A 14516-nucleotide genomic window follows, 5' to 3' on the forward strand; every position below is an offset into this window, starting at 1 on the left:
CCCGGCCGCCATCTCCTGCCCTGCCCCGGCCGCCCCCCATTGCCCGCAGCCATCCCCGTCCCCCCCCCACCCTCCCCTTAGCCTAGCGCCATGGCGCTGCGGGCGCTCTGGGTGCTGAGGCACGACCCCCGGGCTGGCGGCGCGGTGCTTTTCTCCAGGTAAAACCCTTCTTGCGGGGTTGTGCCGCCGGGGATGGGGTTGGAAGGGGAAAAGGGAGCTGGGCAGCGCTGGGGTTATGCTCTTGTAGCAGGGCTGAGGCTGCTCCGAGCACCCCTTGCAGCCCACCCCCCCCCCGCCTCATCGCCCTGCTGTTATCGCTGGGGGGTTATCTGGTGTATTTTTAGCAGCTTCTGTGTTTTGCACGGGGCTTTCTCGGCTCCGTTCCTCTTTTTGTGTTGGTTTCTCTTCTAAATCTTAATTTTTAAAAAGGTCTTGCCAAGCTGCTCTCTGCTTTGGTATGAATATTGATGGAAAAGCCGAGGTGGCCATGAGGAAATGCTGTCAGAGGAACAGGCAGAGCACAGAGCATGCATTTTGTTTATAAACTCTTAGTCTTGTTCATTAATTGCACTGGAAATACAGCATTTTCAGGGAGAAATTTAACTTTCAATTTGATTTTCATCTTTGCATACAAAGAGGTTTTTAAGTTAGCGAACCAAAGCAGGACTTCTTCTTATTATTCAGAACTCTTGCATACTTTTAAATAAGACTTCGGGCTAGGTGAGTTGGTTTGGTCAGTCTGGGAAATGTGCCCATTTCCTTGCACTTTATGATTCCAGAGGACTTGGTACCAAAGAACGAGAGGAAAAACAACTGGGGGATAGGGAAAGAAGAAATGCTGAGACCTGGATAAAGACGTGACTTACAGTCCTCATCTGAATTCAGAAAAGCTGGAGAGAAAACCTAGAAGGATAAAAAAGAGCAAGTAGAGTGTCTTCCATCTTCGGGTGCAGACAGCTCTCCACGCTGGGCATTCCTCTGATTGTTTTAGGATTAGTATTATAGTCCTTGTATTACCTACAAGACTAGAGATGAGGCCTCCCCTCTACAAACACAGAGAAAGAGAAAGCCGTGTCCGAAAAGTCTGTGAGTGTAATCACCAAGGAGGACCGGGGGGGTGGTGACAGGGATATGCGAAGTAACTTGTCACACAGTGAGCGGCAGAGACAAGGAATAGCAGTCCTTTGAAAAGGGCAAACTCGACTTGATACTTCAAGTGATTTCCAGACTTAGATCTTTCAAGTTCCCAGAGGGAATAATAGGGCTGTGGAAACCCCAAGTTTATCCTCCTAACTGACCTTAAATTCAACAAAGCGCGTAGACAATATAAAGAATGCTGGATCACATGGAAACTGTTGGTTTCGGGACTTAGGCACTCAGCTGGAGATACGTGAGCCCTGATCTTTAACCTTAGAGAAGACATCTGGGACATCAAAGCATTCCAGTTTTTTTGAGCTGATCATAACTTAATTCAGGCAACAAGTACGGTCTCCCTCTTGAATCACCAAAGCTCATTCATCCATGGAAACTTTCATCTTTTTAAGTTTTCATCACTTTCTAGAGGGGAATACTGAAAAACCAAGATCACAAGGGGTAACTAATCATCTAATGACTCAGCTAATGCTGAGGAGGTTCAGCAGGAGGAGGAGAAGGTTGCCATGGTGTGGGGACAGCTTCAGCAAATGCAGCAGGCAGACTGGGACAGAAGACAGACAGAATTAGAGTGAAGTATCTCCTCTTCCTTTGCTTTGGAAACAGCAGCGGAAAATAAGAGATGCCTACCAACGTTATGTGCAGCTGCTTATCAATAACCTTGGTTGGGAAACCTTCACAAATTTCCAAGCAGCGAAATCACACTGTTTCCTTGCTGTTCAAAATAGATGTGAGACTGTAGGGAGGCGTTTTACTGTCATCAGTATCCTGTTTACGGATCTTGTAGCTCAGGCTTCTCTCTGCTTACACTTCCCTTTTCCTTACTGAGGAAAAAAAAAAAAAGCCCTAGATGCCTGATTAAGAAGCAAAGAAAAAAGCACAGTCAGTGAAAATAAGCATGAGGAAGCATAGCTGCCTCCAGCAAAAGACTCTGTTACTCAGTTAAGAAAAGATGATGTAGGTGGGACTTGTAGGCAATAGGATAAGAGCCATGCAAGCGTTCAGGAACAGAAGGGGGACGTTAGGTGTGGAGGTCACAGATAAAAACAAAGTACTACATTGCTGGGATTACAAGTTCCATGGCAATTTAAGAAACAGCCTGTCAACACGTCTTTAAAGAAATCGTTTAAAAAGTAGAATAATAGAAGGCTCATGTGTCCACGGATTTGTTTCTCCCATGTTTGTTTATAAGTGTGCCTGAGCACAAACAAGCATATGGCCTGAGACAACGGCAAGGTGATTCATGAAGTGATTTTAGTTCCCAGCGTGTAACCTGTGACAGGGATTTTGAGGGTCTGCAGATAACTACTATGGGAATGCGCAAAGAGGAATATAGAAAAGCTAGCCCGTTATCAAACTCAAATTAAGAAAGAGTCAGGGGAGTTTGTAGTTCCAAAAAAGCATGAAAACCAATGCATTAGTGGAAGTAAGCATTTTTCTTTTCTCTGCTATTTATTAAAAGACAGCTTTTAAGTTTTTCTTGATAGATTTAGGTTAGTTTTTGAAGAAATTCATCCCTCTTTCCTTTAAAATAGTACTGCTTCAGAAGAGAATGGTATGATTTTTTGCAAACATTATGTCTAGAAAATTTGAAGTGAAATACGCACATTGATGCAACATAGCAAATTTAGAATATACAAAACTTTGTCTCTGAGACATGAAGATTACATCTTAAATAATCCAAAGTCAAAAAAAAACAAACAAACAATGAAACAGTCATGACAGCACTTAAGCCACACGCATTGCACCTGCACTGTAGAGTCCAGTTTGCCCCCTCACAAAAAACATGCAACTCTTGCTGGAAGTATTGGACTTGGGCACAGTGAAATCTTTTTGGCTTTACAGTATTGTAAAGATTTGTAGTTAATCTTGTTAATTAGTTAAAGCAACTGCTGCAGATTTATTGTGCAAGCTCAGAAGAGCAATGCAAAGCCTGTATATAAGTAACTTCAGTGATATTGTCCAAGAATGTTTAGTAGAGTAGCAGAGCTATAGCAGTAGCATGCCGTCGGTAGGCAAAAAGCTCTTGTAGTTGAATTTGATTATGTGTGGCAGCCGTCTTCTTAAAGTGTCTGAAAAGTTGTCTTCAGTGTGATCTCACCTCTTAGAAATACTTTGTTGTTGAAATTTCATTGCACTGGTAGGTCATGCTTGGGTTCATTAGTGTTGTTTAAACATTTATATATCTTTGTGCAACAGGACAGTAGACAGACAGATACACATTTCTTTTAAAAATAAAAGCATTTGCTCCAAGTTTCCAGTGAAAATCTACCTGCTAGTACAAATCCTAATTACATGTGAAATAGTTTTCTTGACTGTGGTTTACATTGTGATCCTCTCATTCTTTCTATCAGGACACTGCCAGTGTCTGCTGGCATGAGGTTACTTCTAGGAGCTTGGCCTTCAGGAGCTACTCTGATACTTGAAACACATCCTTGGCTATATCAATGTTCCAAAGATTTTTGTGGTGTTTTTGCATTCTCTGACAGCCAGAAAAGGGGTGGTGTGCTTTTGCTTCTTGGAATCCTGTTGGTATGATATTTTGGGTGGGAAAAGATGAGACAGTAAGACACTCTTATTTCCATGTTGCAGGCGTTACCCCACCGTTGAAACACGCGCGGAGGCCTTCAACGGATCGACGCACGTGGCTATCCCATCTGACAACGATTTTCTTAAAGCCTTGCTCTTTGAACTTAGGCTCACGGATGACCAGAGTTTTGTGGAGCATCGGGATACATGTACTCGAATCGATCATTCATCGGTACGTTCAGTTCGCGTCGAAGGAGGGGATCTCTGGCCTGTGGTGGCTTTCCAGAAGAGTGGTCTGATCTATGCATGTCTTCCACTGGTTGAGGAGACCTTGGAGCCCCGGCCACCCCTCCTTACCATCCGTGGACTCTCTCAAGGACTTGCTCTTCTGTTTGGCATTCTGGACTACATTTCTCCGAGTCGGAAAAATGAAGCTGAGATGAGTGCAAAAATAGGCCAGCTTCGAAACTTGCTTATACAGGCCTGTCCGCTCGGCACCCCCTTAAACACGAACATAAGCAGTTTAAACAGCTCGTTTGATGACATTCAGGTTATTCCTACAGATGAGAAGCAACCGGTCTGGAGATCCAACACGTATAAAGGCAAGCCTCAGGTTAATGTCTCTATCACTGAAAAAGTCAAGTGCATGCAGTATGACAAGAGAGATGTCGTGGACATGTGGCAAGTTTACGGAGTGGTGAATTGCAAGGTGAGAGCATTTCTTGTGCCAGTCTCACCAAAATGCTTTTTGTGTAAGTGCACTAGGAAATTGAATTCTCATTTAATTTTACCCTGATACGTGGTGAGTAAATTTCTAATATGGTAAAATTTGAAAGCATAGCAAACTATTACATATTAGTGTGTTAGCAGTGTTTTTTATTTTGGTCTTTACTGTTTTTTTTTCTGCACACTTCATACATTTTTCAGTAACTATTTATGGGACTTAAATCTCCAGCAGTAGTTAAATTGCAAGTATTTTCCCATATGTTGTATTCTAAATGAAATAGGGAGAAGTCGTTTCATACAGCTTTTGCATATAAAGACTAAGAAATAGTAGTGCTAACACCAAATTTGTTTCCGGCTATCTAATAAATAATGAGAAGACTCATTCAGAAATAGTTAGTCTGCAAGTGTCTTTACAGAGCATTTTTACTTAATTTTCTTACCATGCAAAAATTAAATCTTCTATTCAATTACAACAAAATTTGAATCCACATAAGAACTGTTGATACAGAATCCATGGAAATGAACCAGTAGCACAATTAATTTGAATGTTTTTATATATGGCAATGGCTTTTATTGTTTAATACTAAAATTTGGGGAATGTGGACTAAATAGATTAATAGTTATTACAGAATACATTAACATTTTTGTATATTCTATAATTGGTGTACTTAACATTCTTGGTTCCAAATTATACTTGGTATATTATCAAAGTACACTGTGTTTGTAACTGCCATTGTTTTAAGAGGAGAAAGACGTAATAAAAAGTGGATCATGCTAATTTAATTGCTAGTAAGAGGTGGGATACTTGTCTCCAAAGGAAGCCAACCTAAGTACTGCACTTCTGAAGACTTGCTTATTTCCCACCAGCCATGCTGGTAGGGATTATGTGGGTGAACAGCTTCCTGCTCTCAGAGGGACAAGTTTCTAGGTCATCTTGCAGAGTGGATGGTCTTACATAAATGAAAGCCTTGGTATAATCATGTGCTGCTGAGCTGGCACGCAAAGGGACAAGACAATGGAGGCACTGCACATGGTTGCTGTGAGAAAGCTGACGTGGGACCACAGTGGCCATTAATAGCATGCTGCAATCCATTAAGCGGATGTTGTAAAAGTAACTGAATTAATTAGACTGTCACCAAGTCTGTTTATGTAACATTCAAAATGATTTAGCTATAGCAGTAAGTCCTTGGCTTGCTTATGTGCTGGTTTGCTGCTAAAGAGCAGCTCTCAATTAAGAGACATCTAGCTAAGGCTGCATCACTAGCCATACAGGAGAGGCTACAGAATTGAGAAAGGGACTTTGTTTTGAAAGTATTTGTCAGTACTAAAGTTTGAAGACAGCTGAAAAATTTTAGTGTGATGGTTTAATATTTGTGTTTGATTGTTTGAACATCTAATTCTGGCTTAAGGGAAATATTGTAGAATAATCTTTTGTCTTCGTTTTTCCCCAGTGTGATATAGAGGGAGCTGCACCAAATGTAACCCTCACTTTGAATCTCCCAACTAATGGCTCTCCACTCCAAGATATCCTGGTCCATCACTGTGTGACCTCCGTTGATCCTGCCATGCTCATGTCCAGCAGTGTCGATCCACTGGATGATTCTGTGTATAGTGGACCTTACAAATTTCCTTTCATTCCTCCTTCAGATTCGTTCAACTTGTGTTACTACACTTCCCAGGTAATAACATCCCTGACCCTCGTTGTTTTCCAGCCCTCAAACAGGAATAAAAATACCTGTGGTGTTGAATGCATCTAAATAGGACTTTCAGTCCAATACAGGCAGGTAAAATGTTCTTTATATCGTAAACTGTTTGGAAGGCACTTCAGGACTTGAGTCATCTGCGTCACTTTCAGAAGGTGCCAGTACCTTTGACTACTTTTAATTTGTGAGCAACTTAGATGCCTGAATTAGACAGAATGAGTCCAGGATGAGATTTAAAGTACATACATGGGCAAATCTGTGTATGGTAAGTAGCCCAAAGAGTTTGATGGATACTGTTCAAAACTGCTCGGCAATTAACAACTTTATTTTTTGAAGTACTTTAGCAACTAAGACAGTATATAACTGATCTTACAATGGTATTGTTGTCATATCTTGAGAATTAATGTGGTTTTCTCCAGGTACCTGTTCCACCAATTCTGGGATGTTACCAACTCATTGAAGAGGGATCACAGTTAAAGTTAACAGTTAATTTGAAGCTTCATGAAAGCATAAAGAATTCTTTTGAATACTGTGAAGCTCGTATACCTTTTTTCAACAGGTAAGAATAAAGAAATCCTAAATAGATTTGTTCCTTTTCTCTGTGATCTTCCAAAAACTAACCTGTCAGGAGTCAATGTAACAGATTGTGCCCCATCAAAGACACCAACTTTGCAAATATTGGGAAACAGCCTTGGAATTGTTCTGACTCCTGACCAGAGTATTTGGTAACATTCTCAATACTTCCATGGAGTATCCTGTTTCCCTGTGTTTTTTTTTTTTTTATGTGAAATGCTGCTACAATCCTCCAGGTGGATTATGTCTTGAGAACACTTCTAAACCAGGGTTACCTGTTCCTTAAGACTGCTAATCCTAGCTACAGATCAGATTATCAAAAATACAGTTATTTAAAATTAAAGCGATAGTTTTCATGTAAGCCTCTCTGACAACTGCAGTAACTACACTGTCACATAATTATAATGAAAATTTACAGATGAAATGATACAGAGTTGCTGATGGTGATCATAGTGTTAGTAAAATGCTATCAGTGAACTAAAGACAGTAAAATATCTATAGCTCTCATGATTACTAGGTTGAAACCACAGTGATTTCCTCCTGCCCTGTAATTTCTTTCCATAAATTAGCATTTTGTTTAGATACGTGTGATTTGTCTGAATGCACATAAATAATGTCTTTCAGCATTTGTTGCTTTCTTTAACAAAATTATTGTTAACAAATAACTGAATGGTATTAAGTCCAGTGGCTTTATTGCTCCTTTTTCATGCTGTAGGGGCCCAATCGCTCATTTGGAGTACAAAGTTAGTTATGGCCAACTGGATTTGTCACGAGAGAAGAGCCTACTGGTTTGGATCATTGGTAAGTAGAATACCCCTGTGCACTCATCCTTCCCCCCATTGGTTTTCTCTAGTGTAAGCACAGCTGTATCATTTCTTATAGATGCTGTTTCTGGCTTTAGGACAGAAGTTCCCTAAATCTTCAGAAGTTTCTCTTACTGGAACTGTGACTTTTGGTGCTGCAGGTGAAGAGCACCCAACTGACTACGTTTGCACTGGGAACACGGCTTATGTAAAAGTAAGTCATGGTCTCTGTGAAATGCTGCCTTAATAGCCATTTTTTTATTATCTTAAACTGGCTATGAAAATACATTGATTTTAATGGGTTTCACTCGGTATAGAGTCTTCTTTTGTCTTACTTACAGGATTTGATGTCCTGTCTTTTTGGGGTAAGCTTGCACACACGGAGCATCTAGCACAGGTTGCCAGTATTTGCACAGCAGCCATTACACTATGCATCTTACCGTGTATTTCCTCTTTCTGTAGATGTATTTTAGGATCCCAGACTTCACACTTACTGGATGTTACGTAGACCAGCATTCTGTCCAGATCTTTGCACCAGGAAAACCCAAAATTACTGCATGTGAGTTACTAAAAATGTCAATTATAACTTTAGTATGCAGTTTCTGATAAATAAATCAGATATCAATGATTAAAATAACATAGATAAAATTGGACAAATCTTTTTCCTTGTTTCCTTGGGACATCCCAGAAATTTTGTTTTCTGCTTTGTACTTTTTTCTTGCAATGGTTAATGGTTTCTTGGAGTAGGGACTGACGTCACCTTTTTAGATGAAAGCTCTTACTGCTAAATGACCAAGTCAAGTCTTCTCAGGCTCTCTTGCATTCACCCTGGTGTTTTACAATGTTCTGCGTAATGGCAGAACTTTATAATAATGGCGGGACAGAGAACACCTTGCTGTAGTCTGGCCTCTTGTTTAGGACACTTATTTGAAGATATGTGTGGACTGGAAGTACGGTCTGCAGGCACAGAACTCAGCTCGTGCACACAAGCTGAGACTGTTGCTGTCTGTTGGTGTCATCATACCATTATCTGTTGGGGGATATGGTTCATTAAATCTGTGGAGCAGAAACCACTGCCTGTTCTGGAGTTAACATGTCACTTCTTACATGTCTGCACCAAAAATATACTAAATGGGAACACAGTCATTAAATCTGGCAGTCATTAAATCTGAGCATTACTGTATAATAGCAACATTTTTCTTTGTTGCTTTCTGTCTACTGCAACTTCTGTTGGTCGTGTTAGAAATAGTCTGTAAATGCCTTGAAAACTGTGATCTACACTGTTAAGTTTGTGATGGGTCACGTTCGGTCCTAAACTGTAACACAAAAAAGCATTACTTTCATACTGTGTTTTATATCAAGTCTGTGATTTATATTCATTGAACAAAATCTGAGACATCTTCTTGCTTTTGACTTAACCTCTGAATTTTAAGCTTATGACTAGTACATTAGTAAAGGTAATTGAAGCTGAGATTTTAAATGTATTATTATCAGAAATAATTTTCAAATAATAGTAAGGGTCTTACAGTTTAAAGAGGCCAATACATCCTTACTAGTTTACAGAAAAGATATATTAGCAGTCTCTTAACTTGGATGAAAGTATATCTGATTGTAAAGTACCCTGTAATGTTTGTTTTTTGTGTCTTTTTTTTCCCATTTGTTTTTTAGCCCGGGAACTGATTTCATCTGATTATTACATCTGGAATTCTGAAGCATCAGCACCTATCATGTACAAAAGTTTATATTACTGATGTAATTGTGAATGATTTTTGTGATTAAACAAAATAGGGAATTAAAGTAATACTATGATACAATGAAAATAAATTTGATCCAGTGTTGTTTTGTTTGTTTAAAAACCATCTGTTGTGATTAAAAACAAATGAATTCAGTTCTCTTAAAAACATAAGTTTATTTTAGATTGTTTAGCCCTGGATTACAGCCTAGAGAAGACGATTTGAATTGTGTTTTCCCTGGCCATATTTACTCTCCATTCTAACATTAACTGGTACAATACCTAGTGATACAGATGATACAGACTGGTTTGTGTGGGCAGGTCTTCTGCGAGGACACCCAGTTACTTTGTTGGTTTTGTGAACCAAAGAGCTTTCCAAGACATGAAAGCTTTCAGTGTCTTACTCCATTCCTGAAGTTACAAGAATCTGATTAGTTTCTTGATAAGCAGGACAGTCAAAAGCAAGAGTTCCATTCTTTTCACAAGATTATTTTGTGTATGTATGTACAGAATGTATGAGTCAATAATTTACAAGGGTCTTAAGAGAGACAGTGTGACATGAACAGTGCTACTAAAAGGGGAGACAGTACAGGAATCTTTATGGCCTCTGTCAGTAAAAGTGGTGAGTTCCCCTTCATACATGCATGCAAACTCTAATTAGTATTAGTAAGGAACCAGAGATGTAAACCCATTTTTTCAAATCACAAGACACTGAGGAGGCAAAAGCAGCTAAGCTTGCTGGAGGTTCCAAAAAAACATCACCAAGCCATTTACCTTAGAAAAATAAGCATAAAAGAAAAGGACTCAGTTTACAGAGGCAGACCTCTAATTTTTAGAAGAAAATTGGTATCTGCAGGAACACAGGAAATGGACTTGAAGAGAGTTATCAGGAAATGAGCAAATTCTGAAAGGCTGGTGAAAAACTGAGAGAACCTGGAGAGCAGCACAAAAGAAGAGAAGAATGCCGTCTAATAACCGAGCACGCCGGCTGCTCCTGCTATACCTCTTGTTTAACTGTACGCTGTGAGATAAATAAGATTAATGATTATGTACAGAGAAAAGTTTTAGGCTATAATTTAAAAAATGCTTAGATCGAGACAGTAATCTAATTGGTTGGTTAAATGTTCTGAAGGGTGGATTAATTCATGTGAACCATGACATTCAGCTGAAACATGCAAACTTACACGAGAGCGCTGTGCTATGACTTGTTTCACAAAAGTGATGCATCTGTTCTGATTAGCAGACAAAAGGTGAGTTAATGAATTTGCCCAGAATCCAGCCCCCGCTCATTACAGCCATCTGCATGCCTCAACACCACGGTGTCGGTGGTGAAAGAGGTCTTTCTGTTGAAAAGGTGTGGATCATGTTCTGCATCGTTCAATGCAGAATTTCAGTATGTGGTGTTCGCTTTCAGCCTACCTGTAAGAAAGATGGGAGCTGTCTGTTCCGCACTGCAGCACCATGGAGGAATGGCTTTTCTTCTTCACAGGTGTTCAAAGAGAACTCCTCAAGAAATGCTCTGAAATAATGAAGGGGCTGTCAAAATTCTGTGCATTAGAATAGGAGGATCACCTTGCAATTAATGGAAGGAGGGGGGAGAAGGCTTCACAAATAGTGTTCCATTTCTTTTTCCTCTTGTCCATGTTTCCAGTTGTCACATGCCATAATCAAATGGTCTTGTGTGACAACCACGAGACAGCCATGCTGGTGGAGAGAGGGTCAGGTGAGGGCATTCCCAAAGGACCCATTCTCATGGATCTTGTGAATTCTTATTTTTTCTCTTTGACACTTTTGGTACAGAGCACTATTTCTTCTGTGAGAGCACTTAAAGTGCTTATATTTATAATTTCATCACAGGTGTAGACTGTACGAGATCTATACAGATAGCTTTGCACAGAGAGTTTTTCAAGAACTGACCATGGAGTTCTCCAGACTTAATACTGCATTTCAGAGGACTAGAAAACTAACACACAAATCTTTGAAAAGAATAGACAGAAGGATGTAAATAAGTATTGTTTGTCAACCCAACATGTTCTCAAATAAAACTATGGATATAAATAGGAAAAAAATCTAATTCGGAATTGACTTCATTAAAGTATACTCACCATCTCATAAAAAAAATGGGGGTAATGTAACTAATGCAAATTAACATTAATTTAAAACAAAAATATAGTACAAAACACAGTTTTTAGATGAGACTGCACATTTATTTGGGAAAGAGAATTGGTGTAACAGATCTCTGAAAAATTAAAATAATGCAAAATCCATATATAATGTAAAAACTGGCTGACATTTCCAAACACAGTGGTAGTGGGGAAATGTCATCAAACATGTTTTGGATCCCAGCTGTGTTATTTAACACTTAGTGGAAGGTGTGGAAAGAAACAGAGAATTTGCATTGATGAAGTTCACAGAGGGTGTGAAGAGCAAGATGCAATATTTACTGACTGTGCTGAAACCCTCATTCAGGATGGTTTGAATGTTTCTGGGGGGAGGAAAAAAAATAATGAAAAACAAATTAATAAAAGAAAAGATGTTCCAGCACAAGTGCAAAAGTATCAATCTGAGAACAAATGCCATTGATACGTGGTGCAAGGGAGAAGACCAAGGAGTGTCAAGTCCTAGCATGAGGTTTAGATGCACGTTCTGTGGCCAGAAGGGCCAATGCAATCACTGGATGTTTAAGGAGGAACAATACAGAAGTATTTAGCACTGGTGCAGTTGTCACCAACCCACACTGCCCCCATTTCTTCGAAAATGTCTTGGTTGAAGCTACTGAGAATTGGTGAGCCCTCACCAAGGTCTCTTTGGTTCTCCATGCCCCCACCCATTGGCTCCCCTCAGTACGACCTGCCTCTCCCTCATCGTGTGATGTCCAAAGGGTTGGGATTTTCCAAGGTGCTGAGGTGAGGAGAGGCATCCCCTTGGGTGTCTTGTGTGCACTCTCCCCCCTTCAAATCTTGAGCTGTACCAGAGGCAAGACAGGACCAGTAAGTCCCTCTTCCCTCAGCTGGAAACTACGGCTGGACAACAGCTTCCCAGCCCCTGGGAGCACCCTACCACCTCCATCCGTCACCTCAACCATATCTCCTCACTTACTAGTCATGTCAGTCATGACAAGCCAAAAGCACCACCAGTGCCCATGTGTGAGACACCAGGTGTCCCCCCCAAATCCACACGGCTTGTTCCTCTCGCTGCGGAAAGGAATTAGTCTGCCTAACGTGGCTCGATGTTGTCAAATCTGTGCTGCCTGTTACTTACCACCACTCATCCTAGAGGTAATCGGTTGCTTTTCTGTTTCTCTTCCTCCTACCAAGCTACTTGGTGACACCTCCAAGATTGTCTCTGCCAATTCCTCAAGTACTTAGGGGTAAATCCTGTTACTTCAGATAATTTGTAAGCAGCTACTTTTTCTACACACTGCCCAAATTATCCCTTCCCTCCTCTCCATTTATATGCTCTTTTTCAACAGTGTTAATTACTTTGGCCAATTGGCAATGAGTAAACACTGAAAGAACAAAGCATCTACTTGTTCACGCTAGCCTAGAAATCTGCCACACTTTGTCCTATTTGTACAAGCCCTGCTGACTTTCAGGTCATAGCACAGCTTGTGAGCAAGCCCGTGTTTGTCCTTCATTACATTTGCCTTTTCCTTCATCACCACCTACCTCTACCCTCGTTCTCTCATCCTCTTCCTTTAGAAAGGACCCATTCCCCTGGGCAGCCTTGTCTCTGACTTACTGCCTAGAGGCTCCCACTGTCATTTGGTCCTGTTACCCCTCGTCCCCATGACTGGAGTTCTCCAAGGTTTATTTTACTGTCGCTATTTCCCACAAAGAGTTTTGTGGATCCCAGTCTGGGAAGCAGCAGGGGTAGCTGCTATAGCACTGTATGGCTGTCAGTGGGAATCCCACGGAGGCACCTTGGGTCGTTCCTAAGCTCTGTTCCCATCGTGCCACCCCCAAGTTATTCAGGCCCAGGCCATAGAAAACATTTTTAACTCTCAGTCCAACTCCCACTGATGTCAATGCTAAAAATTCCTTGGGCACGAATAAGACACTGTATGGACCCGGCGTGGGCTACTTGGCTAGGTGCATCTCCGGGATTATCTAGGATTTTTGCCCTAAGATGCTCCAACCCACCAATTTTTGCAGAAATGGAAAGATGATTCATGCAGGGGAGGAGGATCTGAGAGGAATAAATAAATAAATAAGCTTTGTTGTCCTAAAAATGTGAATTCTCTAGCTTGTGAACAAACAGGAAGGAAAGCAACTGGCACTCTGCCCCCACACCTAGGCCCAGAGGACCAAGAGTTCATGGCCTACTGCTGCCTTTCCAGGAGATAGGACACAGCAGCGTGTCCCCCAGAGGCTTTCAGGAGAAACCAGCATCCTTGGAGCTTAAATACTGGTCCCTAAGGAGCTGCAGCATGTGTGGGATGCCTGGAGGGATTTGCAAACAAGTTAGTGGGGCCATGAAAAAGCTGGAAAACAGAGGAGCTGCGCTCCTCTGGGGCAGGGGTGGCCTGCTGTCCCCCAGACCTTGCCTTGCCACCCCCAGAGGGGCTCCTGTGGCTCTCCCAAAGGTTTTCTCTCCAAGCTGCACCTGTCAGCATAGATGGCTCATCCCATATGAATCGAGCCATATCATGATATGATGATGGGCTGAACCCACATGGAGTTTTTTTCAGGGACTCAGATCCCGCAAAGCAATTAAAAACCCATATTTTAGGGCAAAGGCCTGCTCCTTTCCCTTTTCTGCCTTCGTGGAGCATCTTAGACACCTGGCTGAGCTCTAGATAATTTTTAGTAGAGACATGTAACAGCAGAGAACTAAACCCAGCCTATTTTCTCCCCATTGAGATCAGCTGGCCACGATGCTTTTGATTTTCTCTAGAAACCTATCTCTTCAGGATCTTTTTTTTTTTTTTTTTGAAGTCAAAGTCTGTTTCCCGTTTGGTAGGTGACCTGTTTAATGTTTTCCCTGTGTCTGGGAACTCCTTAGTGTAATTAGCGACCTTTGAACTCCACAACTAATCCCGAGCTATTTTGTATTCCTTACTCATCTTTAAGGCTGGACCTTTCTTTTCTTTTGAGTCCGCTGCCACAATTAAAGAAGAAACAGCTGCATTTCAAAGGGATTCCAATTCCAGAAGCTTAATCGTGATTGACATGTTCTTATTCTAAGCTATAAGAAACTCTAAGAGTCCTTTCTTGGGTTAAAACTTCAATCATTTTCTAAAAAATTATCTCAATATGGATTTTATTCATTTTCTTTGATAACCATTCTTTGCAATTT

At 40.9% G+C, this 14516-nt stretch overlaps 1 protein-coding gene across 2 annotated transcripts; it reads left to right on the top strand.

Annotated features, from left to right (window-relative positions):
- Positions 1 to 66: 66 nt before the first annotated feature.
- On the top strand, positions 67 to 9295 carry AP5M1 (adaptor related protein complex 5 subunit mu 1). Of its 2 annotated transcripts, XM_032188439.1 has the most exons (8): positions 67 to 158; positions 3745 to 4390; positions 5859 to 6086; positions 6530 to 6669; positions 7399 to 7484; positions 7585 to 7700; positions 7949 to 8045; positions 9155 to 9295. In XM_032188439.1, the coding sequence occupies exons 1-8, from the start codon at positions 91 to 93 to the stop codon at positions 9235 to 9237; spliced, it is 1464 nt and encodes a 487-aa protein (XP_032044330.1). In that variant the 5' UTR covers positions 67 to 90; the 3' UTR covers positions 9238 to 9295. The 2 variants fall into 2 exon arrangements, with proteins under 2 accessions (XP_032044330.1, XP_032044331.1); XM_032188440.1 differs by lacking the exons at positions 7949 to 8045; positions 9155 to 9295 and having other exon boundaries at positions 7566 to 7668.
- Positions 9296 to 14516: the final 5221 nt, after the last annotated feature.

This window comes from Aythya fuligula, chromosome 5 (assembly GCF_009819795.1).
Source record: "Aythya fuligula isolate bAytFul2 chromosome 5, bAytFul2.pri, whole genome shotgun sequence".
Lineage (NCBI taxonomy): Eukaryota > Metazoa > Chordata > Aves > Anseriformes > Anatidae > Aythya > Aythya fuligula.

Excerpts from the sequence above, each read along its gene's own strand:
- AP5M1 (XM_032188439.1), top strand. The coding sequence starts at position 91 with ATGGCGCTGCGGGCGCTCTGGGTGCTGAGGCACGACCCCCGGGCTGGC. Across the intron at positions 159-3,744 it reads GGCGCGGTGCTTTTCTCCAG|GCGTTACCCCACCGTTGAAA; the intron begins GTAAAACCCTTC and ends TCCATGTTGCAG. Across the intron at positions 8,046-9,154 it reads AAAACCCAAAATTACTGCAT|CCCGGGAACTGATTTCATCT; the intron begins GTGAGTTACTAA and ends TTTGTTTTTTAG.